This window comes from Apiospora marii (genome assembly GCF_038362585.1).
Source record: "Apiospora marii strain CBS 49790 chromosome Unknown utg000005l_segment0_segment0, whole genome shotgun sequence".
Classification (NCBI taxonomy): Eukaryota; Fungi; Ascomycota; class Sordariomycetes; order Amphisphaeriales; family Apiosporaceae; genus Apiospora; species Apiospora marii.
The window spans coordinates 1,052,550-1,078,848 of record NW_027117377.1 but is presented as its reverse complement, the minus strand read 5'-3'; the positions used below and the strand labels follow the sequence as shown (position 1 = coordinate 1,078,848).

The 26,299-nt window shown below is 55.4% G+C and overlaps 11 protein-coding genes across 11 annotated transcripts; 5 read left to right on the top strand and 6 right to left on the bottom strand.

Annotated features, from left to right (window-relative positions):
* Nucleotides 1-278: 278 nt before the first annotated feature.
* PG985_008226 (uncharacterized protein) lies at nt 279-566 on the bottom strand (the record flags this gene model as incomplete). The annotated part of the gene is made up of 1 exon (XM_066827994.1): nt 279-566. The coding sequence occupies one exon, from the start codon at nt 564-566 to the stop codon at nt 279-281; it is 288 nt and encodes a 95-aa protein (XP_066682906.1).
* A 3,446-nt stretch (nt 567-4,012) lies between these two features.
* On the top strand, nt 4,013-5,421 carry PG985_008225 (acid phosphatase-like protein; the record flags this gene model as incomplete). The annotated part of the gene is made up of 2 exons (XM_066827993.1): nt 4,013-4,259; nt 4,319-5,421. 2 exons carry the CDS (start codon nt 4,013-4,015, stop codon nt 5,419-5,421), a joined length of 1,350 nt encoding a protein of 449 aa, XP_066682905.1.
* A 1,444-nt stretch (nt 5,422-6,865) lies between these two features.
* PG985_008224 (GPI-GlcNAc transferase complex) lies at nt 6,866-7,705 on the top strand (the record flags this gene model as incomplete). Its single annotated transcript, XM_066827992.1, has 1 exon — nt 6,866-7,705. One exon carries the CDS (start codon nt 6,866-6,868, stop codon nt 7,703-7,705), a length of 840 nt encoding a protein of 279 aa, XP_066682904.1.
* A 200-nt stretch (nt 7,706-7,905) lies between these two features.
* On the bottom strand, nt 7,906-9,707 carry PG985_008223 (uncharacterized protein; the record flags this gene model as incomplete). Its single annotated transcript, XM_066827991.1, has 2 exons — nt 7,906-9,165; nt 9,225-9,707. 2 exons carry the CDS (start codon nt 9,705-9,707, stop codon nt 7,906-7,908), a joined length of 1,743 nt encoding a protein of 580 aa, XP_066682903.1.
* Nucleotides 9,708-10,259: 552 nt separating this feature from the next.
* On the top strand, nt 10,260-11,000 carry PG985_008222 (uncharacterized protein; the record flags this gene model as incomplete). Its single annotated transcript, XM_066827990.1, has 3 exons — nt 10,260-10,327; nt 10,392-10,617; nt 10,716-11,000. The coding sequence occupies 3 exons, from the start codon at nt 10,260-10,262 to the stop codon at nt 10,998-11,000; spliced, it is 579 nt and encodes a 192-aa protein (XP_066682902.1).
* A 121-nt stretch (nt 11,001-11,121) lies between these two features.
* On the bottom strand, nt 11,122-11,638 carry PG985_008221 (uncharacterized protein; the record flags this gene model as incomplete). The annotated part of the gene is made up of 2 exons (XM_066827989.1): nt 11,122-11,439; nt 11,507-11,638. The coding sequence occupies 2 exons, from the start codon at nt 11,636-11,638 to the stop codon at nt 11,122-11,124; spliced, it is 450 nt and encodes a 149-aa protein (XP_066682901.1).
* A 1,716-nt stretch (nt 11,639-13,354) lies between these two features.
* PG985_008220 (ribose-phosphate pyrophosphokinase) lies at nt 13,355-14,734 on the top strand (the record flags this gene model as incomplete). The annotated part of the gene is made up of 1 exon (XM_066827988.1): nt 13,355-14,734. The coding sequence occupies one exon, from the start codon at nt 13,355-13,357 to the stop codon at nt 14,732-14,734; it is 1,380 nt and encodes a 459-aa protein (XP_066682900.1).
* Nucleotides 14,735-15,608: 874 nt separating this feature from the next.
* PG985_008219 (uncharacterized protein) lies at nt 15,609-17,468 on the bottom strand (the record flags this gene model as incomplete). The annotated part of the gene is made up of 5 exons (XM_066827987.1): nt 15,609-15,746; nt 15,843-15,991; nt 16,085-16,906; nt 16,978-16,985; nt 17,116-17,468. 5 exons carry the CDS (start codon nt 17,466-17,468, stop codon nt 15,609-15,611), a joined length of 1,470 nt encoding a protein of 489 aa, XP_066682899.1.
* A 1,444-nt stretch (nt 17,469-18,912) lies between these two features.
* On the bottom strand, nt 18,913-20,485 carry PG985_008218 (uncharacterized protein; the record flags this gene model as incomplete). Its single annotated transcript, XM_066827986.1, has 4 exons — nt 18,913-19,308; nt 19,372-19,721; nt 19,792-20,165; nt 20,262-20,485. 4 exons carry the CDS (start codon nt 20,483-20,485, stop codon nt 18,913-18,915), a joined length of 1,344 nt encoding a protein of 447 aa, XP_066682898.1.
* Nucleotides 20,486-21,920: 1,435 nt separating this feature from the next.
* Nucleotides 21,921-23,048, top strand: PG985_008217 (RNA polymerase II transcription factor B subunit 1; the record flags this gene model as incomplete). The annotated part of the gene is made up of 2 exons (XM_066827985.1): nt 21,921-22,031; nt 22,182-23,048. 2 exons carry the CDS (start codon nt 21,921-21,923, stop codon nt 23,046-23,048), a joined length of 978 nt encoding a protein of 325 aa, XP_066682897.1.
* An 833-nt stretch (nt 23,049-23,881) lies between these two features.
* Nucleotides 23,882-25,998, bottom strand: PG985_008216 (Glycerol-3-phosphate dehydrogenase; the record flags this gene model as incomplete). The annotated part of the gene is made up of 2 exons (XM_066827984.1): nt 23,882-24,018; nt 24,096-25,998. 2 exons carry the CDS (start codon nt 25,996-25,998, stop codon nt 23,882-23,884), a joined length of 2,040 nt encoding a protein of 679 aa, XP_066682896.1.
* Nucleotides 25,999-26,299: the final 301 nt, after the last annotated feature.

The following is a 26,299-nucleotide window of genomic DNA, read 5'->3' as shown; positions in this document are numbered from 1 at the left end:
TAGAGCGCAGACCGGGAAGCTCATCGAGACGTTCTCTGGAGCATTCAATGCCCATCAACTCAATATGAATCGATTTCGTCTGGTCATTGTGAACGCTGTGTGGCATGCCATGATACAGTCAAGCGCAGGTGAATATGCGGACCGCCGCAGTCGGCGAACGCTGCTCGACTTTGGTCGTGGCTCCCGGACACAAGGTCGACGGAGGTCGTAGGGTTTTCATAAGCCAAATAGACTCTGGCCATGCGATGAAATAAATAGACGTGCCATCTTTATATCTCTCATACGTATTCGTACGTCCGCTCCCTGCCCTTGCCCCATCGCGAGAAGGCCGGCGGCAGCGGTATCGGCTCCTCCAGCTCCTGCTGCCGCTGCCATTGATGTTGCTGTTCCTGCAGCTGCTGCTGCCGCATCTCCCTCTGAAATTCCAGCGTCCGCTCGTTGTACTGCCGGGCCGCTCGCCGCGGCAGGTATTTGTTGAAATACCAGTCGCGAAGCACGCTGCTGACGGACGATATCGCGACCAGGAAAAAGATGCAGGTTAGGGCGATCATCCACGGGTCGGCCATGGCGGCTGTGCTGTGGTATAAAAGGGTGGATATGTATCAATGGATAGGTGTTTATAAGATTATATGCTGCACGACAAGTCAATGTTGCACGGTAAGTAAGAGAGGACCCTGATGCTTGGCTTTTGTTTCTTTCTTTCTTTCTAGTAAACCCAATGGCATATAGATATCTATAACTCTTAAAGAAATTGCCAATGCTGTATCAGAAAGTACGTGGCATTCCACGATGCCCATGATGTGGCCATTCGAATGCGCCTGACCTGGGGGGAAGCATACGTAATGAGCGAGTCGCGATAGATGAAGGCACCACCAAAGGGGAGCGTATGGAAGTCCATGCTTGATTTGACATTGATGTGCCTACCAGGTAGCCGGGCGAAGAATGGAGGAAGAACATCATCAAACCGCATCCGGCCTACCCATGGGTGAGAAAGGTGGAAGGGTGGAAAGGGTCTCGAATGAGGGGCCCCCTTAGGGCTCCTGTCACATCAGTGGAGCGTTGGTCCACGCTGATGCCATCGCGATATTGGGTGGGCCCCCTAATCCCGCAATCGCTAGTGGTCGCTCCTGTAGAATGACGATGTGCAGCAAGGTTTTAAAAAAAAGGGCGCGCCCGTGGCTGTACAGTTGTACACGCGTTCGGGGGGAGTGTGACAGGAGACGTATATAAATAGGGCGCTTCCTCCCTTGCTAGGCTGTGTTGGTAAGTCGCAGTATCAGCCAGTAGTTCAGGCCAATCTGGACCGTCCAATCTCGCAGCCTCGAAACTTTTGATAGTTTCGACTCGCCTATACACGCGCCCGATGGAACCCCGTGACCCGGCTTCTGCGACTCGGACGGGCGGGCGGTGCTTCACAGCCAAGCCCACGACGGGGCGAGGGGAGCAATGCCGGTTGCCGGATCGCGTACACAGACGGTCGATCAATCTGATCTGCATGCGAAGGCGATGAGGGTTGATCGTCCATCGCTCCTTGGCATCCCGGAGTTCTAGAAGCGTTTTGGCGTCCTCTCCCGGTTTCGTTTCTTGTGCCGTCTCATGGCTGTCGCGATGCTCGTATCGTCGAGTTTCCACCAGCCCATACCGTACTGCACACGCCAGGGATCATTTAATGTTGCTCGCATAATTTCTGTTCTGGTGGACATGGTGTCACTGAATAAATCTATACCGGTAGCACTAGATAATCCCCGAGTTATATAGAAAGGTGGAATCTGGTTGGAGCAGAGCTATCGCCATCAGGGGCATACTTCTGACAAGATGGGTAACAGGAGCACTAGGTCTTATATGCCGGCCATTGGAGCAGATGGCGGCCAATTGTACATACTGGAATGCCTGGTTCCGGAACGCCCGATCGCTTCCCGTCTTAAATATGTGAAAAGCCAAGCATTTCCTCTTGGTCACCTGCGTATGGCGTCAGCATGTTCATGCCGGGGAAGAGAGGGTCTCAGATCGACTGAAACAAAGCTTCTTTCTGAGTGTCCGGGGTCACATTTAAACCCCATAGTCTAAACCTCAAAGAGGGGACAATATTGGAAGTCTATGGGTGCGCCGGGTGTCGCTCCCATCTGGGTCCTGGAAATGTCTTAGCCGGGTTCCCAAGACGAAGGAGAGACAGAGGGGAGTGGCAACGGGGAACTCTCGCGTTATATACCCGGGAAAGCATTTAGATATTATTACCATTTTCCAAAACGGGGCAATATGTTTTTGCAGTGGAAATTGTGTTTTTCGATTTCATGATGGAAATCTTCCAGTGGCGCAACTCTAATTCCCTCGTGGTCCCTCAGCCTTCAGGGTTCAAACATCGCCATGCTGGCCCGAATTGCCCAAAATATCGACCGTCTGATGATGTTTATTGATTGCAAGGAAATTTGCCATGTGCCTCTCGCCCTCGTGGTAAGAATGCTCGCCTCTTCAGAGTCGCGATCGCCATGAGATGGTGTTGCGAGCCTGTGCGCCGCCCATCGCAATCACCGCGGGCGAAAGACGCTGTTGAGAGCCTGTGCGTGCCCGCCCCCAGGTCTCACAAGCGACACACATGGCGGAAAGTACAGATGAGGTAAGCCTCAACTGAAGAATTTGCCCAGCGAAATTGATCTTCCCGCCTTAACTTGAGGAGAGGGGAATGCGAAAGTCCGCGGCGGCGCGGGCTCGAACCCTCCATTCTCCCTCCATTCTCCCCCTCCCCCTAAATCAAGTCCGGCGGTTGTCGAGGCGGCCATAGCGACCACAACGGTGTGGCGGCATCTGAGACTCTGGGGGCGGACCCTGGATTTGCATTGCCTTGCCTGGCGTTTTCGCCGGCACGGTCTAGAACGTGGAAGTGGTAGTTCGACCGTTGGTCACGAAGGCAATTGGTTGTCGAAGCGTTGGGCTAGGCCTTTTGGCGATATCCCCCTTTGGGAATGGCCTACCACTACCGACACAGAGGTTCGCTGTCAGGGTAACACCACTCAAGATTCCCGGAGCTCAGATCAGTTATCGAGAAATCCGACGGCGAACCCTACTCGAAGGGAGAAATGTCTGCTCAGGCAATGACCAATGGGCATTACTCGTGTGCCGAGGTGTGACCAATCAAGAGCATGCTTACCCCTGACACATGTCGCAAACGGTATACGGAGGCAACGGCAAGCGATCGACCGCCCGCCCCGCGAACACCACAATGCCATGTCTCATTTGATGCAACTCTGAAAAATGCCATGCAGAAGAAGCCATACCGGCACCCTCCGCTGCAATCTCCACCGGGCGACCCAGCGGGAGGATTTTAGCTCACGCCGTTAGACCAAGCAGGGCGAGGGAAGGGCTGACCGGCTGCAACTTTGTCACCTCCTAACCTCAACAAATCTCCGCCGTCTCTCCTAGGGGTTCTATACGAAAGTTCCACTGACCACGGGGACGAAGCCCAAGTGCTTACCTAAGTACTCAGCCAGAAACACTCGAGACCCTGATGACCCTATCCACCAGCCGCCGAAGATGGGGTCGCCTAACGCCTTGAGCCCTCTCTCTCTCAGGTGGCCCCCTTGGACTGGGGCACTGACGGCAAACAAACGAGTATAGCCTCCAATTTGCCCATCGCAGCCTCGCTTGGACGAGAGGCTTCCTCAGCTCGCACATTGTCTTGCGGAATGGGCTTGCTGATCTCATTACTCAGGGTCGCCAGTGCGTGACCCGCACAGGGCGGTGGGCAAACTTGGCAAGCCTATTCTCCGTGCCTAGAATTTAGGCGGAATAGTATGGTGGCCGTGATTTTGGGGGAGAAAAGATCCGGTGGGCGGAAATCTGACGAAGATGATGGTGATGGAGACGGGGGATATAAGGACGACAATCTTCCTGTTGTAACACGATTTCTCTTCTCCATCCTCATCAGCTTCACAGTCCTTCAGCAGTCTTCACTACTCACTACTACAATCTTTACTTAACCACCACAGTCTTTTCAGATAATACACTAATAACAACCATGCTCCCCAAGGTCTTCGGTCTCTTGGCGGCGGCGAGCTTCGCGGCCGCCGCCCCTGCCAGCACCGGCGGCTCTTCTGGTGATTCCACCTCGGTCACCCACACCGCGACTGCGACCAGCGACATCGCCGCTGCCGCCGCGACGGCCAAGACCGAGTCTCCCACCTCCAACGTCAAGGGCAAGGCCTTCGACCGCATCCTGCAGATCTACCTCGAGACCACTGCCTACGAGAACGCCACCGCCGACCGTGAGCAGTCCCTTTCCTGTCTTTTCTTTCTGCTCATCAAACTAACACACCCATCACAGCCAACTGCCAGGCTCTCATCAAGCAGGGTATCCTCCTGACCGAGCTGTACGGCGTCGGCACCCCCAGTCAGCCCAACTACATCGCCCCCGCCAGCGGCGACGACTTCGGCCTCAACAGCGACAGCTTCATCCTAGTCAACAAGAACGTCTCGACCATTGTCGACCTGCTCGAGGACAAGGGCATCAGCTGGGGCGACTACAACGAGGGCCTGCCCTACTCGGGCTTCGACGGCTTCAACTACAGCAACCCGACCGAGGGTTACTACGTCCGCAAGCACAACCTGCTGATGCGCTTCAACTCCATCGCCGAGGACCCGGACCGCGCCGCCAAGGTCAAGAACCTGACCCTGTTCTACGACGACCTCGAGAACCACCGCATCCCCCAGTGGGGCTTCGTCACCCCCAACCTGTACAACAACGGCCACGACACCAACATTACTGTTTCTTGCAACTGGACCCGCAGCTTCGTCGAGCCCCTGCTGGCCAACCCCTACTTCAACGACAACACCGTCATCTACATCACCTGGCAGGCCAACGGCCAGAACCCCGTCGCCCGCAACCACGTCGCCGGCATCCTGCTCGGCTCCGCCATCCCCAAGGAGCTCGTCGGCACCACCGACGACGCCTACCACAACCACTACTCGGAGCTGTCCTCGGTCGAGGCCAACTGGGGCCTGCACACGCTCGGCCGCTGGGACGTCGGCGCCAACGTCTGGAAGTTTGTGGCCGACAAGACCGGCGACGTGATCCGCACCTGGAACGAGCGCATCGCCGGCGACATCTTCGAGAACTACTACTGGAACCAGAGCTACGGCGGCGTCTTCAGCTCCGCTGTTGAGGGCCTCCACGTCTACGTCGCCCCCAACACCGGCCTCGTCCACGCCGGCCGTACCGTCCTGCCCTCCATCGTCAAGCTCTGGGCCCGGTACTGCAACAAGCTGCCCGACTACTACCGCGACATCATCGAGCTTCCCGATGCTCTCCACCCTCCCAAGGGCTTCGAGGTCCCCATCGGCCTGGAACCGGCCATGCCCATCTTCACCCCCATCACCGAGTTCCCCGTCGAGCTCCGCTCCGACGTCAACCCCACCACCACCGAATAAGTGGTCTTCTACTTTCTTCCTTCTCTATATCAGGTATCATCACTTGATACGATCATGAGAAGAGGATAGTAGGAGTGTGGTCAGCGGACAACAGCCTGTGGCCAGCAGCTACAGCCATCGCGGGACTGGAAATGTCCCCGATAGAAGGAAGATATGAGATCTGGAGGAGGAGTAGGAGCAGGAGGAGTGGAGATTGCACACAATGGTGTGGCAATGAATGGTGGATGTTTTGTACGATTTGATGATTTCTGTCTTCTCTTCTCTCGCTGGGTGTCTACCTTGATACACGCCGCAGCTGTTGCTTCTTACCCTCTTTCGACAAACCGGTTTACCTAATTATCAGATACCAATCTTCTGCTACTTAATAGAATTTGGATAGCTTCAACCTTCTTGGTTCCTTAATGCTGTGATGTCTGTGCTGGTGATGATGATTTTGACTTGTTGGGGTCGGGAACGGTCTGTCTGGTACGTAGCAAAAGGGGAGGCCGGGGTTCAAATCATGCCCGTGCAACCTCTTTTGGCAGCTGCAACTCGCCAAGATGATAGTCAAACAATAATATATCAATCCTATGATCAGAATGGATGTCTTTTGGGATATTTAGAAGAATGAAAAAAGGGCAAAAAATAAAAAAACAATAACGGAGTTGACCACTCCATCTCAACCCACTAGCCCAAATCCCCGAGCGAGCGTGATCCAGAGCGCCATGCGACGGGGGAGACACTCTGCTGAGTGAAACCTCCCTGAAGCGTACTCTCCATTTCCTAGGGCCTACTGTACACGCCGGTTACCCAAGCGGACAGTGAAGACCACCGCGGCATTCGCCCTGGGCGCCGCAGTCGGGGGATCTTACGGAATTGGGAAATTCTGGCGGGTTGAGAATGTCAAGCGCCTTCTAACCAATTTGACCATTACAGTCGAGAGAAAACGCTGCTACGGGTACTTATGTAGACTATTTGTGCTGGGGGCCGGGGTTTTGCCGGTGGGAGGGGGACGAATTGGATAAGATGCATCCTCCCCCTGCGATTAGATCGATAAGAGCTCTAGCTGGACTAATTGAGGGACAGCAGCAGCATTGTCGCATGCCGCAAGTGTTTCTGCACTCATACGTAGAAACAGCTCGGGATTCCGACAAGATCACACTCAACATTGGCAACCCACATGTTTCTACCATAGCAAAATCGTCTGGTCGGCAGAAATAGCTGTACACTCGTTTGAACATTGACAACCAAGTTCGAAGGAAGACCCATCAAGACTGTAACATCTGTCCAGAACAACCTGCCTGCTGTTGCTTGTGTCGTTCATCATCCCCAGTGACACACGCCTACTTCGAGTAACTTGCGATATGAGAACCATGAAATCCCAATAGCCAACGACTTTCCTCTCCCTTGCCCGCCGCACAGAACCACCAATTCGCCTCACCAATTGACCGACAATAAGCTAGTCATGCTCACCTCCGCTCCCCATCTCCACGTCCGGCGCCCCTCGCCCACGACCGCCGAATTCACCGTCACGACGCGCCCGCGCAACCCGACCCGGACCCAGCGCCTCCTCCTCCTCGCCGTCGGCGCCGCGCGCCTTGTCCTGGCCCTGGGCGCGGGCCTGCTGCTCTACACCGAGTACTGGACCCAGTTCCGTCACCCCTCCTCGTCGTACCGGCAGAGCCACCTCTGGCTGCTGCCCCCCGAACAGCACGAGTTTCTATTGTATAATACCCCGCCCGGCCGCCTCGCCCAAGAAATCGCCGCCCGCACCCCGTCCTGGGCCCTGGTCCCGCTCTGCCTGTGCGCGCTCTACCTGGCCATCCGCCGAATCCACGTCGAAGAGCGCCTGCTCGTCCTGCGCGGCCTTGGGATCCAGACGCGCTCGACCCCAGGAACAATTCTACTCGGCTGGTTCGGCGGGGGCGGCGGATCAGGGGCGGGCGCCGGCGGGGGTCCCACGCGCTTCATCCCCACGGAGAAGATCCGCGACGTGCTCATCAACGAGGCCTTCTGGGGGTTCGGGGTGCGGTACATCCTGGTGGTCGTCGTCGAGGGCGAGGAGGGCCTCGTCGTCGTGTTCCCCAAGCTGCTGCCCCGGCGCGAGGTCGTCGAGGAGGTCTGGCGCGGCGTGCGCGGCTGCCTGTTCGACGAGGGCGGCGGCGAGCACTACCAGCACCAGCAGCAGAAGGACGAGAAGCGGCGCAAGGTCAAGGATTCCAACAAGCGTCGCTCGGCGACGGGGAAGAAGTCGCCGGCGTTGGTGAAAGAGAAAGGGGGCGAGGAGGTACGGAACGGGTCATGACGGACAAGATTTACATTTACAGACAGAAGAAGCAAAAATACAAGATGCAATAGAGGCATGTTACTACCATTTCGGTCTTCTGAAGAAGAACCGCAGTTCCCAATGATTTGTCCTTTTAAATTGAGATGCGTGCTATATGCCAAACCTCATTTTATGCGGTCTAGGTAAAAGCCAAACAATCAACCCCTCCCTCTCCGTATCTATTCATCACCCTCATCCCCCGGCACCGCGTGCCGATCAACATCGTACCGCGTATTCTGCCGCGGCACACCCTCCCACCTCTTCGCCCGCGCCGCCCGCCACTCGTCCGCGTCCTTGTACCCCTTGCGCCGGGCCTCGCGGTCGTACGTGTCCTCGGGCAGGGGGAGCGTCTCCCGCTTGAGCAGGGGCACGTAGCGCCCGCAGATGCGGTCGCGGTTGTCGCCCTCGAAGATGCGCTGGCTGGTGGGGATGTAGGCCGGCGCCTTGCGGTCGAGCCGTTTGGTGATGTCGCCGCTCGAGGTGCCGCCGCCGGGCGTGACGAGCCCCAAAAGCTGGCCCGACAGGATCTCGTCCATCTTGCGCTCGCGCCACCCCTCCCACAGCTGGTCCACCAGCCCCGAGACGCCGTGCTTGGCGAGCGGGTTGTTGTCGCCCTCGTAGACCCAGTCCACCGTGTCGGCCTTGGGCGCAGCCGGGTCGGCGCCGGGGGCGTCGGTGATGGCGAAGTCGGGGAAGATGCAGTCCCAGAGCACGAGCGGGAACTCGCTGGCCAGCGTGTAGTTGGGCCGGCGCGGGTGTTTCGCCGGGTCCAGCAGGGCGTCGATGACCTCGGGGGCTTCGAGGCCCTGGCCCACGGCGAAGAGCACGCTGACCATGCAGCGGATCTGGTGCCACAGGAAAGCAGAGCCGCGGACGTGGAAGTAGTAGACTTTGGGGAACGAGTCAGCCGCTGATGTTTCCGCGTCCGACGTCGACTTCGCGGGGATGTGGGGGGCCCGGAACTCGTCGTGGCCCAGGTGCGGCAGCGCCGTGGCGGCGTCTTTAACCTCGACCACGTCGCACTCGAAGATGCGGCGCATGAAGTTGGTGATGAGCTTGCCCGGGTCGACCTTGCAGAAGTTGCGGAAGTCGTGCAGCCCCTCGTACTTCTTGGCCGCCGCCCGCATCTTGTCAATGTCCAGCCAGCCGTCCTTGACGCCACCCGGCACCTCCTTCTTGGGGTTCTCCAGGACACCAGGGATCGGAGAGTAGGCCGGCTGTGTGAAGTAGTACCGGTATTGTCGCTCGCCGCAGTTGTGTCGCGCCGAGAATGTGGGCTCCGTTGTGGGACACCAGGCCAGCATCCGGATGTCTGGAGGTAGCAGCCGGTTCAAAATACGGCAGTACTGAATCTCGTCCGTGTTGTCGTCAAAGGGCTTTTCCTCTGCTACTTCCTCCTGGGCCTCTTCTTGCTGTGGGCCTGTGCTTTCATCTCCCTCCTGAGCGGTGGCAGAGAAACCCTCCCCCTTTTCCTCGGCGGCGGCCGATTACTCCTGACCCGGAGGGCGATGACCTGGCCAAAGGCCGAGACGCCGCGGTCGGTGCGCCCGCACTTGGAGTACTCCCAGTTTTCGAAGCGGACCTCGTCCGGGTTCTCTGGGAAGATCAGGCAGGCCCGGACCAGGGCCTTCCACAGCTCCTCCTCGATGGTCGCGAGGGTGGCCGAGGCCTGGAACTCGAAGCCGCCGTAGGGTTTGCCCAGATACGCCAATTTGAAGGCCACCAGCCGCGTGCTGTACTTGGACGGGTCTATCTTGCGGTCCTTCTTCTTCTTGGTCGGCCTTGGGGCAGGCGCATCATCGGCCGCCACTACTGCCCCTTCGGGCACGGGCTGCTGCTGCCCCGTCTCCTGTGGCAGCGGCGGGGTAGTAGTAGTAGAAGAAGCATTTTGTTGTGATATATATTTTTCAGATTCCAATTGGTAGATGCGCTTGATGAGTGCGTCTTTGGTCCAGCGGCCGTATTCCGGAGCCTTTTCCATTTTGGTTGTAAGTCGCCGCAGCAAAGTCAATTTCTGGGATTGAGTTGCGGCTGTGGCAGTATAACGCCGAGTCAGGCTCAGGCTCAGGCTCAGGCTCGTCACTGGCAGCTGCCCAAGAAAAGATTGTGTGGAGAAACAGAAGTCATAGTAGAGTCGACTTGTGACCGGCCGACTAGTAAGACCCTTCATACATGCATCTGGCCTTCGCAAAGGGAATAAGTACAGAGGAGGGCGTCTAGCGATACAGACGTTTGGGTGTAAGAGTCACAAACCCTGGGTTCTTATTAGTCGTGGGATTCCGCCTAGCAAATGCGAAAAGATGGAGCGTTTGTTTGCTGTGTGGCGGCCCTTTATTTTTGCCCAATGGCAAGGAAGATGGTTAGCTTATCGATACCTTGCTGCCTGTACCTCATGTGGCTTTGCGCTATCAACCTTACCCAGTGTCATTCACAGAGCTCCTACTACGCACCATTGCGATCAATCAAATACATCCTAGATAACTGAGGCAGACGTGAGATTCAACGGTCACGACAAGTGGCCTAGCATGTTGTGATGGATTCTGAGTCGATCAAAATTGTGCTGCTGGGCGACGAGAAGGTCGGAAAGTCGTCCTTTCTCTCGTAAGTCGATTCAGCCTCCGCGCTCGGCTCAAAAACAGCACATACAGTATGCTGATAGACGTAGACGCATGAGCAAGGGCAGCAGTGCTCTGGAAGGGAGGGTAGATACCGAGCTCTTACGGGACATCGATCAGCCATTTGTCTTTGAGGCACGGAGAAAGAATGCCCAATATCGCTTCGAATTCTACGATACAGCAAGTCCAGAGAATTGGCGACTGCTTCGTCCAGATTTGGTCATTATTTGCTATGATATCAGCCAAAGACTGAGTATGATCAATATGCAACGCATTGTACGCAGAGGCCATCTTTGCCTGCCCTCGCTTCTACCTCCGTTCCTCCACTCTTGCTAGGCTTGGCCAATCCTCGCATCTAACCTCACTTTATCTAGTGGATCAACGAGGTTCGTGCAACGTACGCAGAAATCGAAGCGCACCTTCCCATAATAGTCATGGGTTTGAAGCGTGACCTGAGATCTGAGACGGATCCGAACGGGATCATCTATCCTCAAGAGGCATATAGAGTGTCTCAGGAGATGAGAGCCGACAAGTACGTGGAATGCTCAGCAGTGTCCGGGGAGTTGTTCAAATTGGCCTTTGAGGAAATCTGCAGCACGGCCATGAAGACCCGAACCGCGGACGGTGGCCAGAGTGAAGGGGGATGCGTGGTCAGCTGAGAAGATGTTAGCAAATGATAAACACAGAGAAACTCTGGTGGATGTAAGCTTACCAGGCTGATACGTGGTTCGCGTGCCAAGAAGAAGGTTGTAGCATAGGTGTGATACCCAATCTGTCCTTTCAACTGCCGTTCTCGGTGGTTTGCATAGCATCTCCCTCCTCCTCCCCCTGACCCTTGGGCGGGAATTTGCCCAGCACCTCCTCAATGCCAGCGGCGATGTCTTCTTGCTCCTCGGCAGTGAAGCGCTCCTCCATGTCCTCGAGGACGGCATTCAGCATGGGGATGTTCACGGGACGCAAGTTCATGATCATGACCATCTCGCCCTTTTGGATCTCATAGGGCCTCAGCCTCTCCAAGAGTTTGGCGATGGATTCATCATTATATGCTGGTGGCTCCTGCGACAGAGGATTCTCCTCGCTCCTCAGGTATTGGAGCAGCTGCGGTAAGATTGTGAGTCAAAATTGATGAACATCGACAGGGGGTGTTGGTGTAAGCATATCATACCTCTCTACGCAATGTCTCCAAGTTGCCAGGACCGCGCCGCTTCTGCTCCTGATATTCTCTGGCCTGGTTCTGGAGAAAAGTGTAGACCTCGTGGTTGGTCAGCAAGGCCGACTGGGACTCGAGGATCTTCATTTTGTCGTGTTGGGAAGTCGGCGGCTCAAGCGAATGCCGGTTGTTTATCCTATCATGCTACTACGACTGAATTGAGAGGGAAAGCTGGAGATGCTTGCCAATCGTTCAATTGGAGCGAATTGAGCCTCAGGAATCCACTTTCAAGCATGCATGTAAATTTTTGGTGACGCATCCAGAAGCTCTAACAACCCCAACTGCACACGAGTTTCTATTGGCCGGCGCCTTGTCAATCCAATCCGGCAATTCCCGTTGGCCAAAGAGCTAGAAGTAAAGTACATATTTCTTTTATTTTATTTTATTATGATTTTTTTTTTTTTTTTTTTTTTTTTTGAGAAAAATTGAAGTTTGTCGTGTAGAAAAGAAATTGCTATAAAAACTATATGTATTAATTACGTTGCGAACGGTGATTTTTATTTTCTCCCGATAGGCGCGAAGCAAATACACAGATACTTGTGTCGAGATGGGCGAGTTGAAACGAATCTCCAACTACTGGAGCATTGATGTACCTTAATAGGATTTATTATCGCTATTGCATCATTGGGCATCCTATGTGCGCAAGCTCCAATTCGAAGCTTCGATCAATGTTTTAGATACAGCACGATATGGGCCAGACATACATGAACCACCATAGACAAAACGAACGGGTTCTCATTCTCTTCTGTCTTCTGTTTCTCATTTCTCTCCCGTCTATCAATCCGCTTTGGTGTATTGAATGTATGTAGTGTTCGAACATTTTTAGTCTTTGATAACGTACCTCCTAAGGAAAATGCACACAAACTGCGAGAGAGCCCCAAGCCCCTCCCCTCGTCAGCTAAACCCCGCCATGGATCTAACCTAACCGCTGTAACCTCCCAATCCGCAGGTACACAATTCGCGTTCTGTTACTTAAAGTGCTTCTTACCCCACCAAAACGCCCATGGGTCTTAGCAACTTCGACAGAAAAAAAAAAGTTTTTCTCCACCACGAGGAGAGATGCAAGTCAGTTTGACTGGTCTCTTTTAGTCCAGCCCAGACCTGGGTTGCGACGGTGTATCAACCACTGGCAAGCTTGCATTGATCAACTCAACCTACTAGGGACGAAGGGAGCAAAAGTGTGAGAGGGAAAAAAGAAGAAGACCCAGCTGCCTACAGCCTCCAGTACATGCCTAACTTACCCTAGTTGCCGAGTTCCAAAAATTTACTCAATGCCGCTCGTCTTGCTCTTCCCGCCGGCCTTGTGCTTCCTTTCCCTTACTTTGTTCCCTCTTTGACCTAACCCGGAATCCTAGATCTCCTGTTGTATCTTCCAGACTTTATATCTCCTAGTTATGGACCTCTAACCTTCGTCTCCTGCCTAGCCAGCATCTATATCGCACAGCCCTGCCTGTCTCTTTTCCCGTCTTCTCGGTGTGCTTACTTGCTCACCGACAAAACGCCCTTGTCAATCTCGATTCTCTAGGGCACTGAGATTACCCTCGGCTGTTGCAGGTTTTGGCCGCGCTCCGTTACCGGGTCCTTCGATCACGAATACCCGCGTCATCTTTTGAAAGCCGCTGATTTATCTTTCTTGGGCCGTTCGTTCCTTGGGCAGATACAATTTGTTCCATACATAGCTTTCCGAGCTCTGTAGCCCGCTTAGTTGTGTATCTCATCCCACCATCGAGCGAAGTTCGGAAACTCAGCACGCCGCGGCTCCACCGATAAACTGCACGCCAAGACAGAACCTCAATACCGACAATGGTTCGTAACATCGTCATTCTCGGAGGTAACTCCCACCCAAAGTTGGTCGAAAGCATATGCCAAAGCCTTGGTTTGCCCCAAGGCGATCGCGTCCTTTCGAGCTTCTCGGTTGGCGAGACCAGATGCGAAATCAAAGATTCCGTCCGAGGCAAGGATGTCTATATCATCCAATCAGGTGGCGGAAAGGTCAATGATCACTTCATGGACCTGTGCATCATGGTCTCGGCCTGCAAGACGGGTTCCGCTAAGAGAGTGACCGCCGTCCTCCCGTTGTTCCCCTACTCTCGCCAGCCCGATCTTCCCTACAACAAGGCCGGCGCCCCTCTGTCGAAACAGCCCTCCACCGTTCCCGGCAGCGGCTACACTTTCGAGAGCGTTCCGGCGACCCCTGCCCCCGGCATTCCCAAGAGCGCCGGCCTTACTAATGGCATGGACGGCCTCAGCAGGCGGCTGAACAGGGCTCAAATATCCGAGAACAACATTCATACGCCGTCAGTCACTGCCTCGCCTGCACTCATCAATGGGGCCAACGGTCCCAATGGGATGAACGGAGGCGATAGCTACTTCAAGGGTGTCACCTCGTCAGTCGCACGCACTCCCGGCGCATTCACAACCCACGACTACGAGAAGATCAACCACTTCACCAGCTTCCAGGGGAAGCCCGGCTACAAACAATGGGTGGCTCAAGCTGGAACGCTTGTTGCCGACTTGTTGACATGTTCGGGCGCCGACCACATCATCACGCTCGACCTCCACGATCCCCAATACCAGGGTTTCTTCGACATCCCTGTGGACAACCTGTATGGCCGACCGCTCCTCCAGCGGTACGTACAGCAAAACATCCCGAACTTCAAAGACGCCGTCGTTGTCAGCCCGGATGCCGGAGGTGCCAAGAGGGCCACTGCGATCGCAGACAGTTTGAATATGGAGTTTGCTCTCATTCACAAGGTAAAGTTCCCGCTTTCTTCGAGAAGTTTTAATCCTGAAACCCGCCAGGAACGCCGCCCTACGAAAATCACGGATCGACAAAACGCCACTATGATGCTTGTGGGCGACGTAGCCAACCGTGTGTGCGTCCTTGTCGACGATCTTGCCGACACGTCCAACACCATCACCCGTGCCGCCAAGTTGCTGAAGAAGGAGGGGGCTACGATGGTCTACGCGCTCTTGACCCACGGAGTCTTGAGCGGGGACGCCATCGCCCGCATCAATGCTTCGGCCATCGACAAGATCGTCGTGACGAATTCTGTCCCTCAAGAAGAGCACAAGAAACTGTGCCCCAAATTGGATGTTCTGGATGTGTCTCCAGCGTTTGCCGAGGCCATTCGTCGTGTCCATCACGGCGAGTCTATCAGTGTTCTGTTCCAATACGACTGATTCAATCAACCTACGCGTTACATGTGGTAAGCTGCTTCATTTTCACTAGCATCTCGGGAAGCGGCGTTCAGTACATTATGCGGTACTCGGCTCTGCTTCATATGGCGGCGGTTCTGATGCTTGCTGCACTGTGCATTTTCTATTTTTATCCGGCGTTGAAAGCATTGGCTTAGGACAATGCATTTGAAACTTCTGCATGAGACGAGATGCCTCTCTCTGGATGGTCAGATTACGGTCCACTTGAGGCACAATTCTCGCCCAAAAGCAAGGCAGCAGTATCCTTGGTTGGTAAACATAGACGCCATATAGAAAACAGTCCTACGGGGTTGCTTTCCTCTTACGAACTGTTCGGTGACCGGCTTGTAGAAATCATTGTGACGGTCGTTGCGCATCGGATCAGCATGTCCAGAATGATGTTCATCATCCCTTCAAGTACTTAAGGCGGGCATGCTGATGGATTTTGAGCAGATCTTGTCACATGGTTGGTGTAGATCACTTTTCAAACTCGGCCGTATGCGTCGGGTCTTCTCTCTTGGGGCATATTGGCAACGGATGCCTGTACATTGCATCACAATAGATTTCACATAGTCATCCTAGAATTGGGTCATATCAGGCCAACAACTCGTTCTTGCATGTATTTCGTGTACTATTGAGGCTTCTCTGACGTCTTGACAATACCGACGATTATTGTGAACTGGTTTACAAGTACGGGCATCCTGGCGCGTTGGTGTCGACCGGGCTCGATTCCCGTCCTCTTTTCTTAAGGAATAGGCGCCGCTTGCGCTCGAAGTCCACCCCCCAGATTGATGTATGCCTGGCTTACAAGCCCAACGCGAAGCATAAAGTTGTCGTAATGTCTTTGTCGCTACTACTACTACTTCTTCCCGATATGGAGAGACTTGGTCTGGCAGTACGACAGCAGTCCCTGCTTTCCCAGCTCGCCGCCCACGCCGCTCAGTTTCTGGCCCGCGAAGTAGCCGGCGTGATGCGGTTGCGGCGGTTGGTTGATGAACTGTCACATCGCGAGAGGAGGTCATTAGGTGATATTCCCGACAAAGATAGGATGGAGAGAGGGAAAGGGGGAAGAAGAGAAGTGAGGAAAACTTACGACAGTGCCCGTCTCCAGCTGCCGCGCCAGCTTCCGCGCCCGGTCGGCGTCGCGGCACCAGATGGAGGCGCCGAGGCCGGCGTTGTCGAGGTTGGCGCGCGCGATGACGTCGGCTTCGTCTTCCCACTTCATGATGGGGACCACGGGGCCTGGTTGTTACGAGTCAGTATATCAGGTCAAACAACCTTCATCATCCCCTTTTGCCCTCTATCAATAATAGAGAGGGCGAGAACTTGACTTACCGAACTGCTCCTCGCGCACCACGAGGGAATCCTCCGGCGGGTTCACGATAATAGTCGGCGCCATCCACAGCCCCTTCTTCTTGCCCGCCGCCGCCTTGTCGTCATCGCCATCGCCCACCGTGATGACCTCGTACCCATTCTTCCGACAATCCTCCACAATACCGCGGCAGCGGTCGAAATTGGGCCGGTTCGACAGCGGCCCGAACACCGAGGGCGCGTCGGCGTCCTCGTAGGTGGCGACGTAGCCCTGTGCGAGATGGGCCCGGAACGCCGCCACGAAGGCGTCGTAGCGCGACGCGTGCACGTACAGCCGCTTGGACGCGACGCACATCTGGCCCGCGTGCAGCAGGCAGCCCAGCGCGACCTTGGGCACGACCACCTCTAAATCGACGTCGTCGGTCACGATGGCCGCGTCGTTGCCGGCGAGCTCCAGGATCACCTTCTTGAGGGTGCCCGCGCAGCTGGCCATAATCTTCTGGCCCACGGCGATGGTCCCCGTGAAGCTGATGTGGGCGATGCCCGGGTGGCGCGTCATGAGCTCGCCGATGTCGGCGCCGCCGTTGAGGGCCTGGAAGATGCCCCGGGCCGGCAGGACGGACTGCGCGAGCTCGCAGAACTTGAGGATGGCGTAGGGCGTGAAGGGCGACGGCTTGATGAGGACGCAGTTGCCCATCGCCAGGGCCGAGGCCACCTTCACGCTCGACAGGATCAGGGGGAAGTTCCAGGGCGAGATGGCGCCGATGAGGCCGTACGGCTCGTGCGTGCCGATGATCTGGATGTCGTCGTCTTCGTACTGGATCTCGTCCTCGAGTTGCACGGTCGCTGTCAGGGTTAGTATATTAGCCACGCGAAAACTCCCATTCCAAAGTGCCGTTCATCAGGGGTCACTGTACCATAATACCTGCCAAAATGTAGGTTAGTAAATCTGTTTAGTTTCTACTTCCCGTAATAGTTTGGAAAGGGGTGTATCTCCCCTGATCTGCAGGTCATATGCCGCATCACAGGGAGCGGAAAATAAGCCGGGCACATACTCATAATGAAACGCCGCCCTCTGGACCTCCATATGCGCCATAATCCGCGACTTGCCCGTCTCCCGCATCAGGATGGCCGTCAGCAGCTCGTCGTTGTCGTATAGCACCTTCGCGACCGCGTTCAGCACCTCGGCGCGCTCGGCCAGCGTGCTCCGCCCCCACGTCGTGAAGGCCCGCTGGCCGGCCGCGACGGCCTCGTCCAGGTCCTGCGCCGAGGCGACGGGCGCGTCCCAGAGCGCAGCCTCGGTGCGCGGGTCCTCGACCCGGTGGCTCTCCTTGGCCCCGCGGGGCCCGCCGCCGATCACGTTGAAGAACTCGACCTGCGATAGGGGGTCGGGGACGTTGGCGCCCATTTTGTCGACTGATGGTGATATTTGCCGCCGGGTGTGGGAGAGAGAGTCGGTCGGCGCAACTATGGTGGTTTCTTTCGAATGTGCCTATATGTATATACAGAGGGAAAGAAATGAATAAACCCAAAAGAGAAAAGCGACTCCACAAGATCGTGTCCGAAAGAGACAGAATTCCAAGACGGAATATATATACACACACGTGCCGAGTGACAGCGCCAAGGGGAGAATAGCCACACCTGGAAGGGGATACCCTTCACCAACGCTGTGGGGAATCCCTGCATGTCCATGTCGAACGGCGCAATACCGGTCCCTTTCGACTTACCTGCGCCATTTGGTAGGGAGGGGGCCTAGGTGAGGGGTATGCGCTGCACAGGGTGAATGAATGATGGTGTAGCGAGTTGCCGATGTCACGATCCACCTCTGGCATCCGATAACCCATATTTGATCGGCTAGATACACATCAGAGAGCTACCGATGGAGTGGGTCGGCCTCGTGGTATGTCGCGTAGTTCGTCCTTGGCATCAACGAACCATCTCCTCCTCCCCTCCAGAGACAATGCGACCATGAACGATCTTACCACTGGTGATAGTGGCAGTCCTGGCCATGAAACCCGTGGGAATAGGTACGCTAAGCGCCCGAGATAACCGTAGACTGACCAAGACATCCGGGTCGACATCCTTATACTGTTCTTTCCCCGGCGAGCGAGCTTGGAGGGGTAGACTGGTAGGCTGTATTGGTGCTATCGCGACCCTGTCTGCCTGTTCCCGTCGAACATGCAGCAACCGTGTAGAATGGCCGAGTTCTGCCTTGGCCGGGTGTTTTTGTGGCTGAGCCGGCCGGCAGTTGGGTGCCGCGGCTCTGGGGTGCTAGCGACTCCAATTTCTCCAAATTCGGCCCTTGGGCCGTTTCCATTGTCGAAAGTACAAGATAGATGGGGTACTTCTACCTACTCGTCTTCAAGGACGGTGGTGAACTCGTGGAGGCGATTGACGGACATAGACGGCAGTATCCACAAAATTATGCAGTTCACCTCTTCGCCAACACAACCGATCGGGCAAGACATAGACGATGTGCAAGGCAACGCAGACGCTTCTGCCCCTACTCAACTTCCCAGTACAGATTGTGCGCACTCTGGAGTCAAGACTTTGAACAAATGGATTGGATGAATTCTACTCAGAGCTATCTCAGGGCACCTTTGCCTGATTTTCGGATTAGATTGTGTGCCATGGTTCAAGGCATGTTTCTGACCAGCCGTGATCAATACCATGCGACTGGCCAGCAAAGTCAGGGGTCTGCCTCCGTAATGTGTTTTACAAAAAAAAGTGTTCGACGTAGAGAAAGACCTGGTTTGGTGTGTCTTCATCCATTAACTCGATATCCAGAAGTTCATCCGAGCCACATATGCAAAGAACCGTACGATAGTTGGTTCTCTGCCCCCCCTCCCCCATCAAGCCTTGGCACTAACATGCCACCCAACCTTCGAGAATCTCGATGCGCTCATAGCGACGGTTGCGATGAGAAGCGTCAATCCGCCAAATGCCTGCAATGCGAACCATCCATGTGTAAGAATAGCCCCCGCAACAGGCGTTCCCACAAGCAGACCTAGGCTTCCGATAGCACAAGCCATGCCCATGCGCACCCCAACCACTCCCATATGAGGACTCAGAGTGACTACGGTACTGAACGGTAACGTCAGGAAAGTCCCAGAGAAGAAGCCGTAGACTACAGTGAACACGACGAGGCCCGTTGAGTCGTAGATTGCCATCCATGCGAAGGACAAAAGTGCCAAGGCAAGGCAGGTAGGGATGAATATGTTCAGGGGACCCGTCTTGTCTGCCGCGTACTGCACGGAAAAGCAGAGTAATTAGTACCCATTCATCAAAGTAGGGGCATGGCAGCCACTTACATTGGGCAAGATACGACCAAAGATCGACCCAGCATTGAGGATCGGTATCAGATAGAATGCCAGTCTGGGCGACATGCCGTGCTGGATAGCAAAGACTGAGATGTAGAATAGAGGCAAGTACATGCCGATGAACCCAAAGAACCCACCAAACGCGAAGAAGGAATAGGGTCGTTCGCTCCATGCTGCCGAGTCGAAGAGCTTACGGACCGCCGACGGCTTGAGTCGAGGTCGCATGACGGCCAAAGGCACACTGAGAGTGGCAATCATGACAAAGGCAATAACTCTGGTAGCCCAGGCAAACCCAATGCTGTTTTCGAGCTCCTGAAACACGATAGGGTATATCACACCGCCTAGGACAACGGTCAGATTCAGTATCAGGGGGGCACGGTCTGTAACCTAAAGCTAGCGAGGAAATCTTACCAATACCACTTCCGCTTCCAGCAATACCTATGGTGAAGGCCATTCGCGTCGAAAAGTACGTGGGAAGAATGGCAATACTGGGCACGAACAAGCATCCACCTCCGAGACCGACGATGAGCCCCTGTGCCAGGACGAGTTGCCAGTACTCGGTGCACAGACTGACCATCATCATACCGAAGACCATGAGAAACGAACCAGCCGCGATGAGATGGTGGAAGTAGCCGTAGTCATACAGTGGACCGGTGAGTGCACCAACAAAGAGAAGCAAGAAGGCCTGGACAGACCCGATCCAAGCGATGCTGGACGGGGACCGATCCATCAACAGCTTGGTCTGGTAATATGCCTGAAACACACCATAGGCGTTGACGATGCCCCTGAGGATTCATCAATTAGCCTGAAGCGTTTTCATCACGGATATCCCAGTACTCATCCGTACAGTCAGATATGGATGGCCATCACGAGTTACTTACCAACAGTTGAGCATGAGGCACCAGCTTCCTACAACCTGGAGCCAGGCCACCAAACCACCGTTGGGCGGCGGCGGGGGTGGTGATGGTGCATTGGGCTGGTTTGGGGAACGCAACTTGCTCATTTCCGTGTTGCTTGAGCCCGGTGCGCTCTTTGCCGGTTCGCTGGAGGACAGCACGACGTGGCCGTTGGGGCCCTTGGCAATGTTATCATTATGTGAGGCCATGACGGTGATCTTGTCCCGGTTTTACTGGGTCCTTGGAGATACTTGCCAGGTCCGGCAACGACAAAAGGGCATGCAATATGAGGCCCACGTGGTTGATGCTCCAGTTGATGCCTGAGAGATTTTTGGTGGTCGGTTGGGCCTGGGTTGGAGTTCGATGTTTGAAGTGGGAAGGAAGTAACGATGGACGGTCAGGTGGGTTGTACTTGACACCTGACAACTTTAGTGGAAGGCGCCGATGGCGATGGCATCAACCATTTGAACGGACGGGACCCAGTCCCGGGGGGAACGAAGGTGGAAAATCATCCAGTAGGTACTGGCGTACTTACACAAAGATGTTCATGCCTCCTGCTTGCTACACCACATGGGATTCAGCGTTTCGATTGGATCTGTTCAACGTTGGACACCCCATTCAGGTAAAACCCTATTTCCAGTGGACTGGTAGCATCATGGATGTTTGTGAGTACGTATTCGATACTCCTGCTCTTCGGCCAGAAATGTCCATCAAACGTGTGATGATTCAGGGTCCATAGATATTTCCGGGTATGCATTCAAGCCTTTTGTCAGCCGTGCCAAGTTTCTCAGCTAGCGACATTATGTATATATTCTTGTCGGAAATATACATGTATCTGCCATCAATGGTATGGCTCATACATGTGTTATGTCATGATGGTGGAAGTGCACAATCACTCGTATGCGATCTGTTCGGTTCTGGCCATTGGAGAGGTGTGACGGCCGACTTGTCGCACTGCGTCACTCGAGCATGTGTGTGGGAAGTATGTCTCCAGTGGACCGCACCAAAAACAGATTGATGCCATCTTACACGGCGTGCGAGTCTCGGGTAGTAGGCAGAGCCGGGCGAGCCCCATCTACCACCTACCCTCAGAGTTTAGGCGAGCCCCCCTTGATTACTCATCCTTGATGTTACCACTTGCGAGTCGCACAAGAGGGCTGAGAGTCCAACCCAAAAGTTCGTGTTGACGGGGCTGCAGCTAACCACTGGACATACAGCTGCCTTGCGTCCGTATAGAGATACTCACATACTGACAATCGGTATTTCCAATATTGCTTGATATCTTTCAATCTTCTATCACGTGGGCGTCGTGGTGGAAGTATGTATGTAGCTGGTGTTCATTTGGCATGTACGGTCCCACTGCCAAATGGCAAAAGGGATGTTCAATCGACAGCGTAGCTTTGAGAACTACACCTAGGAAGCCACGGTCGTGGCTACCATGCCTCGCTGCGAGCAAAGCGGCATGATGATTGACAAATCCGTCGTGCCTCATCAATGCATGTAACATCTAGATCTAGCCAAAAACCACACGCAAGCACCACCTCAATCAACACAAGACTCTCTTAAGGTCTATATATATCCCCCAGCTTATATCCTCATTGCGCACCCTTAATTCAAAAGCTATACGCACTACTCGAGCTCACCATGGCAACAGCTGCAAATCCTCGAATACTCGCCGATACATCCAACATGGCCACCTCTCCTCCGCTGCTAGGAGCCCGCAAGTTGGACTCGGACGAAAACGTGGCGTCGGAGGTGAGCAGTTCGATGCCCGACATCATGACTCCGTCCTCGTCGTCTATCTGTACCGAGGAAATAACCAGCAGCGGGACGTTGTTGAAGCCGGTTCCGGCGAAATGGCTCCCCGCCACCCCAGCACGGCTCATGGAAATAGACATCAACTAGGAGTCCCCCCTATCCCGCCTAGAGCTCACGCCCTTCCTGTACGGCCACGGCACGGAACTCACCCCCATCACCGAGCAGCGCAGCATCGCGACGCTGCGGAACGGTATCGTTTCGACCCCTGACCTCGAATCCGCCACCCGGAAAGCAAACAAAACTACCCTCGAAAACGTCCAAGAATCCTCCCCGATATCTTCCCGCAGCCGACTCCGTCGCCAGCAAAGCTTCAGCCTCGACAGCGGCAAAACCCACATCCTCCAGACCCGCCAAAGGTACCAAGAGGCCCTGCACCGCAAAGAAACCGCCAGCACCAACGGCAGCTCCTCCTCTTCTTCCGTGGCCGGGGAAGGGCGGCGATCCGTGATCGACACCGCCCGCGTCCTCGCCGAGATCAAGTCGTACCCACACCACCCCCCGCGATCCCCGCTCGCCCAAGTCGTCACGCCGCCCGAGTACCACGAGTGGGTGCTGTCGCATCCGGCCGCCGCCCGGAACCCGAACCACTTGCTGCAGCGCCGCGGGTCCAGCCTCCGGACTGGACGTAGCGGCCACGGCGGCGATCTGGCGCAGCACCCCTTTGTGCGTGGGACGACGTTGTTCGCGCCGCCTACCATCACTGCCACTCCCCCCGATACCACCCCCACGCCGCGACAAGCGGCGCCCGCACCGACCGCAGGAATCCGACAGCGGCTAAGAAGATGGACGTCAACACCAACAGAAATACCGGCACCAGCCACGGCCCGCGGCACCGACGCCGGAGATAGCAACAACACCACCCGCCCACCGTCGCGGCCCGAAAACAGTCACCCGTCGTCGCCGGCAATGTGCCCGAGATGCGCCCAACCCGCAACCGAGCCCTGGAAGCTCTAGCCCAGCCTCCAGGAGCGACGCCGACGGCACCACCTGAAACAGAAAAACGCTCGCCCTCAAGATGAGCAATGGAACGATGCGACGCAGAGGGCGAGGAACTGGTGCTCCCGGTGCGCCATGCGAAAGGTGGCGCACGCCGTGCTATGCGCCCACCACGACAAATCCTCAAGCGAGCAGTGAAAGTGAAGTGGCGACGTGTGTGTGTGTGTGTTTGCGGGCCAGCCACACCACCCACCAGCACTACGCTAAAGTGGAGAGTCGCATAGTGTGCAACACATACTGTACTTTAGTCTGTAATATCAAAGTGGACGATCCCCGAGGGAATCGCGATTGTCGATCACCGCCAACCGCGAAGAGAAAAATCGGTGTTTGGTCATGGAGTTTTGCAGGAATGGCATGCATGGCCAAGTGCACCTGGGTCAACAGGGGGAGAAAACGCACTGGGGCACTGACGTAGGAATTATGTATTGCTACGAGGCATGATTCTTCCTCCAAAGCACCTGATAATGAAACTTGATTCTTCTGCCGCCCACGATCACGATGCATCGTTATTAAGTCAGAGATGTTGGTCGAGTTAGGAAGTACTGGTATACGTGTATACTGGTATAATCTACTCGGCATAGGACTACTATACAAAGAAGCCATAAACATCACGCCCTACAATTCAAAAAAGTTGAGTCGCAAAGAAGACTGCTGCTCCCGGCCCTGAAGGGAATCCAAAACCCGGTTCTAGAACACCAAAACGTCCCATGCCCCATATCGTAAACAACAAGAACCAAGCGAAAACACCTTTTCAGTTCTACTTCCATTTTCTTTCGTCGCCGTCGATAGCCTTACAGGGGCTTATCGTGACGGGAGTACATCTGGTGCTCCCTGGGCGTCAAGAAGTCGAGCTTCTTCTGTTCGACCTGCTTGCGGGTGACGGTGAGCATGGGCTCGGGGAGACCCATGGACTGGAGGTAGCTCAGAGCTGTAGTTGGCACGATATGTTAGTAATCAACGTAACAAGTCAAGACAGGTATGGTGCGCGTGACTGGATAAACTTACTATCTTTCCACTCGCGCTCCTTGCGCTTGGCGTCCCAGCCAAGCTCCTCGGACATGATGTCAATGACGCGGGGCATGGCCTCGAGGGCAGCCTGCGCGTTCAGGAAGGCCAGGCGGGTGCGACGGGCCAGGACGTCGGCGGCGGTCTGGGCGTACTCGTGCTTGACGGCGTAGCGGATCTCGCCGTCGACGAAGGGGTAGAGGGGCGCGATGCGCTCGCCGCGGGCGGGGAAGCGGTTGGTAGTGGGCTTGCACAACTCAGCGACGGTCCAGGCGCGGTCACCGTAGCTCTCGGTGAGGTGCTTGGCGACCTCGGTCTCGACGCCAAAGTGCTGGATCAGGTTGATGAACAGGGTCTTGCTGAAGCCGTGGGCGCCGATCAGGCGGACCTCGTGGGTCTGGCACTTGCCGTCCAGAATGGCGCCGTCGTCAATGGCCTCGGTTCCGCTGACGCGGGGAGCGTTGGGGTAGGCCTTGGTGGGCAGCTTGAACTCCTTGACGGCCTCATCAACGCACTCCTCGGCCATTTGCCTGTACGTTGTCCACTTGCCTCCGGCGCAAGTGATAAGGCCAGATTCGGAGATGTCAATCAGGTGGTTTCGCACCAGAGACTGCGTGTTGGTAGCCTTAGGGTCCTTCACCAGGGGCCGGATACCGGACCAGGCGGCAAGAACATCGCCGCGGCGGACAGTGATATCCGGGGACAGGTAGTGGCTAACCTCGTTGAGAATCCATTGGATGGACTTCTCGTCGGGCAGCGGGTTCTGGGAGATGGAGGTAGGCTCATCAGTAGTACCAGCAATGGTGTTGCCTTGCCACGGCAGGAAGAAGATAACTCGTCCGTCGGATGTCTTGGGGTCGATCAGGCCCATGTTTGCCGGGCTGTAGTATCCAGGGAGAATGACGTGCACACCGGAGGCGGGAGCCACAATCTCTGGGCACTCCTGGTCGTCCATTTTGCGAATCGAGTCGGTGAAGGGACCTGTGCAGTTGATGATGCATTTCGCCTTGACAGTGATATCCTCACCAGTAGTCTTGCCGTCACGCTCGGGAATGCAATCCCTGATCTTCGCTCCACACAGCTTTCCGTTGGCATCCTTGAGGAGGCCGGACACCGCGGCGTGGTTGACGACGGTGGCGCCATAGATGGCAGCCGTCATAGCTATCGACACATTCATCCGGGAGTCGTTGTGAGCACCATCGTAGTAAACCAGCGCGCCGACAAGATCGGTCTTCTTGAGCATGGGGAAGGCATCGATGGCCTTGCTCCTCGTCAGGAAGTACGAGCTCTCGATACCTTCGCTGCCAGCGAGGAAATCGTAGAACTTGGTGCCCGCCCAGTAGTAGGGAGCCTTCCACCACTGGTCCAGAGGCAACATGATGGGAAGCCACGAGCTGAGATGGGGTGCGGTCTGGAGGAAGTATTTGCGCTCCTTCAGCGCCTCGCGTACGAGTTGGTACTGGTTGTAGTCCAAATTCCACACGGCCTTTTCCAGGTATCGCACGCCACCGTGGACCAGCTTGGTGCTCTTACTGCTTGTGCCACTGCTGAAATCATCGCGTTCCACCATGGCGACCTTCAGTCCTCTCGTCACGGCGTCCAGGGCCACGCCAGCACCTGTCGCACCGCCACCGATTACTAGCATGTCGTATTCCTCATTGGGGTTGTAGCTCTTCTTCAGATCCTCGATCTGTTCTAATCTCGACTTCACCTTGGGGAAGCGGGGCATTCTGAAGGTGCCATCGGCGTCCAGGAAGGGCGGCGGTACTGCCGCGCTATCATAGCCGGGGATGTTTCGGGGTCGGTAGGCAAAGTAGAGAAGCGAACCACCAGCTACGGTCGCGGCGGTGGTAGGCAGCGCTATGCGCCGGAGGGCGCCAGCGGCTCTTTGGAATCTCGACATTCTCTGGTGGCCGGATTGAAGGCAAATGAGTTAATTATCCGGGGTGTGAGGTCCGTGGAAGGAATTGGGAGCTCTCTCGCTTGGTCGCGGAGGGATAGCTCGGCAATGGAGCTGGATAAGCTGCTGATAACCGAGATGCGGCAGCTGCTGCTTTGAGCTAGATAAGAATACAGGGGCGAAGTGTGTGTGGTATGAAGGAAGAATCAAAGCTTGCGCTGCACTGCACAACCAACGCCAAAAATGTGATATTAAGCTCAGATGGAGCGCGATGGTCTGAATCTAGAAGAAAAAACAGGTAGGC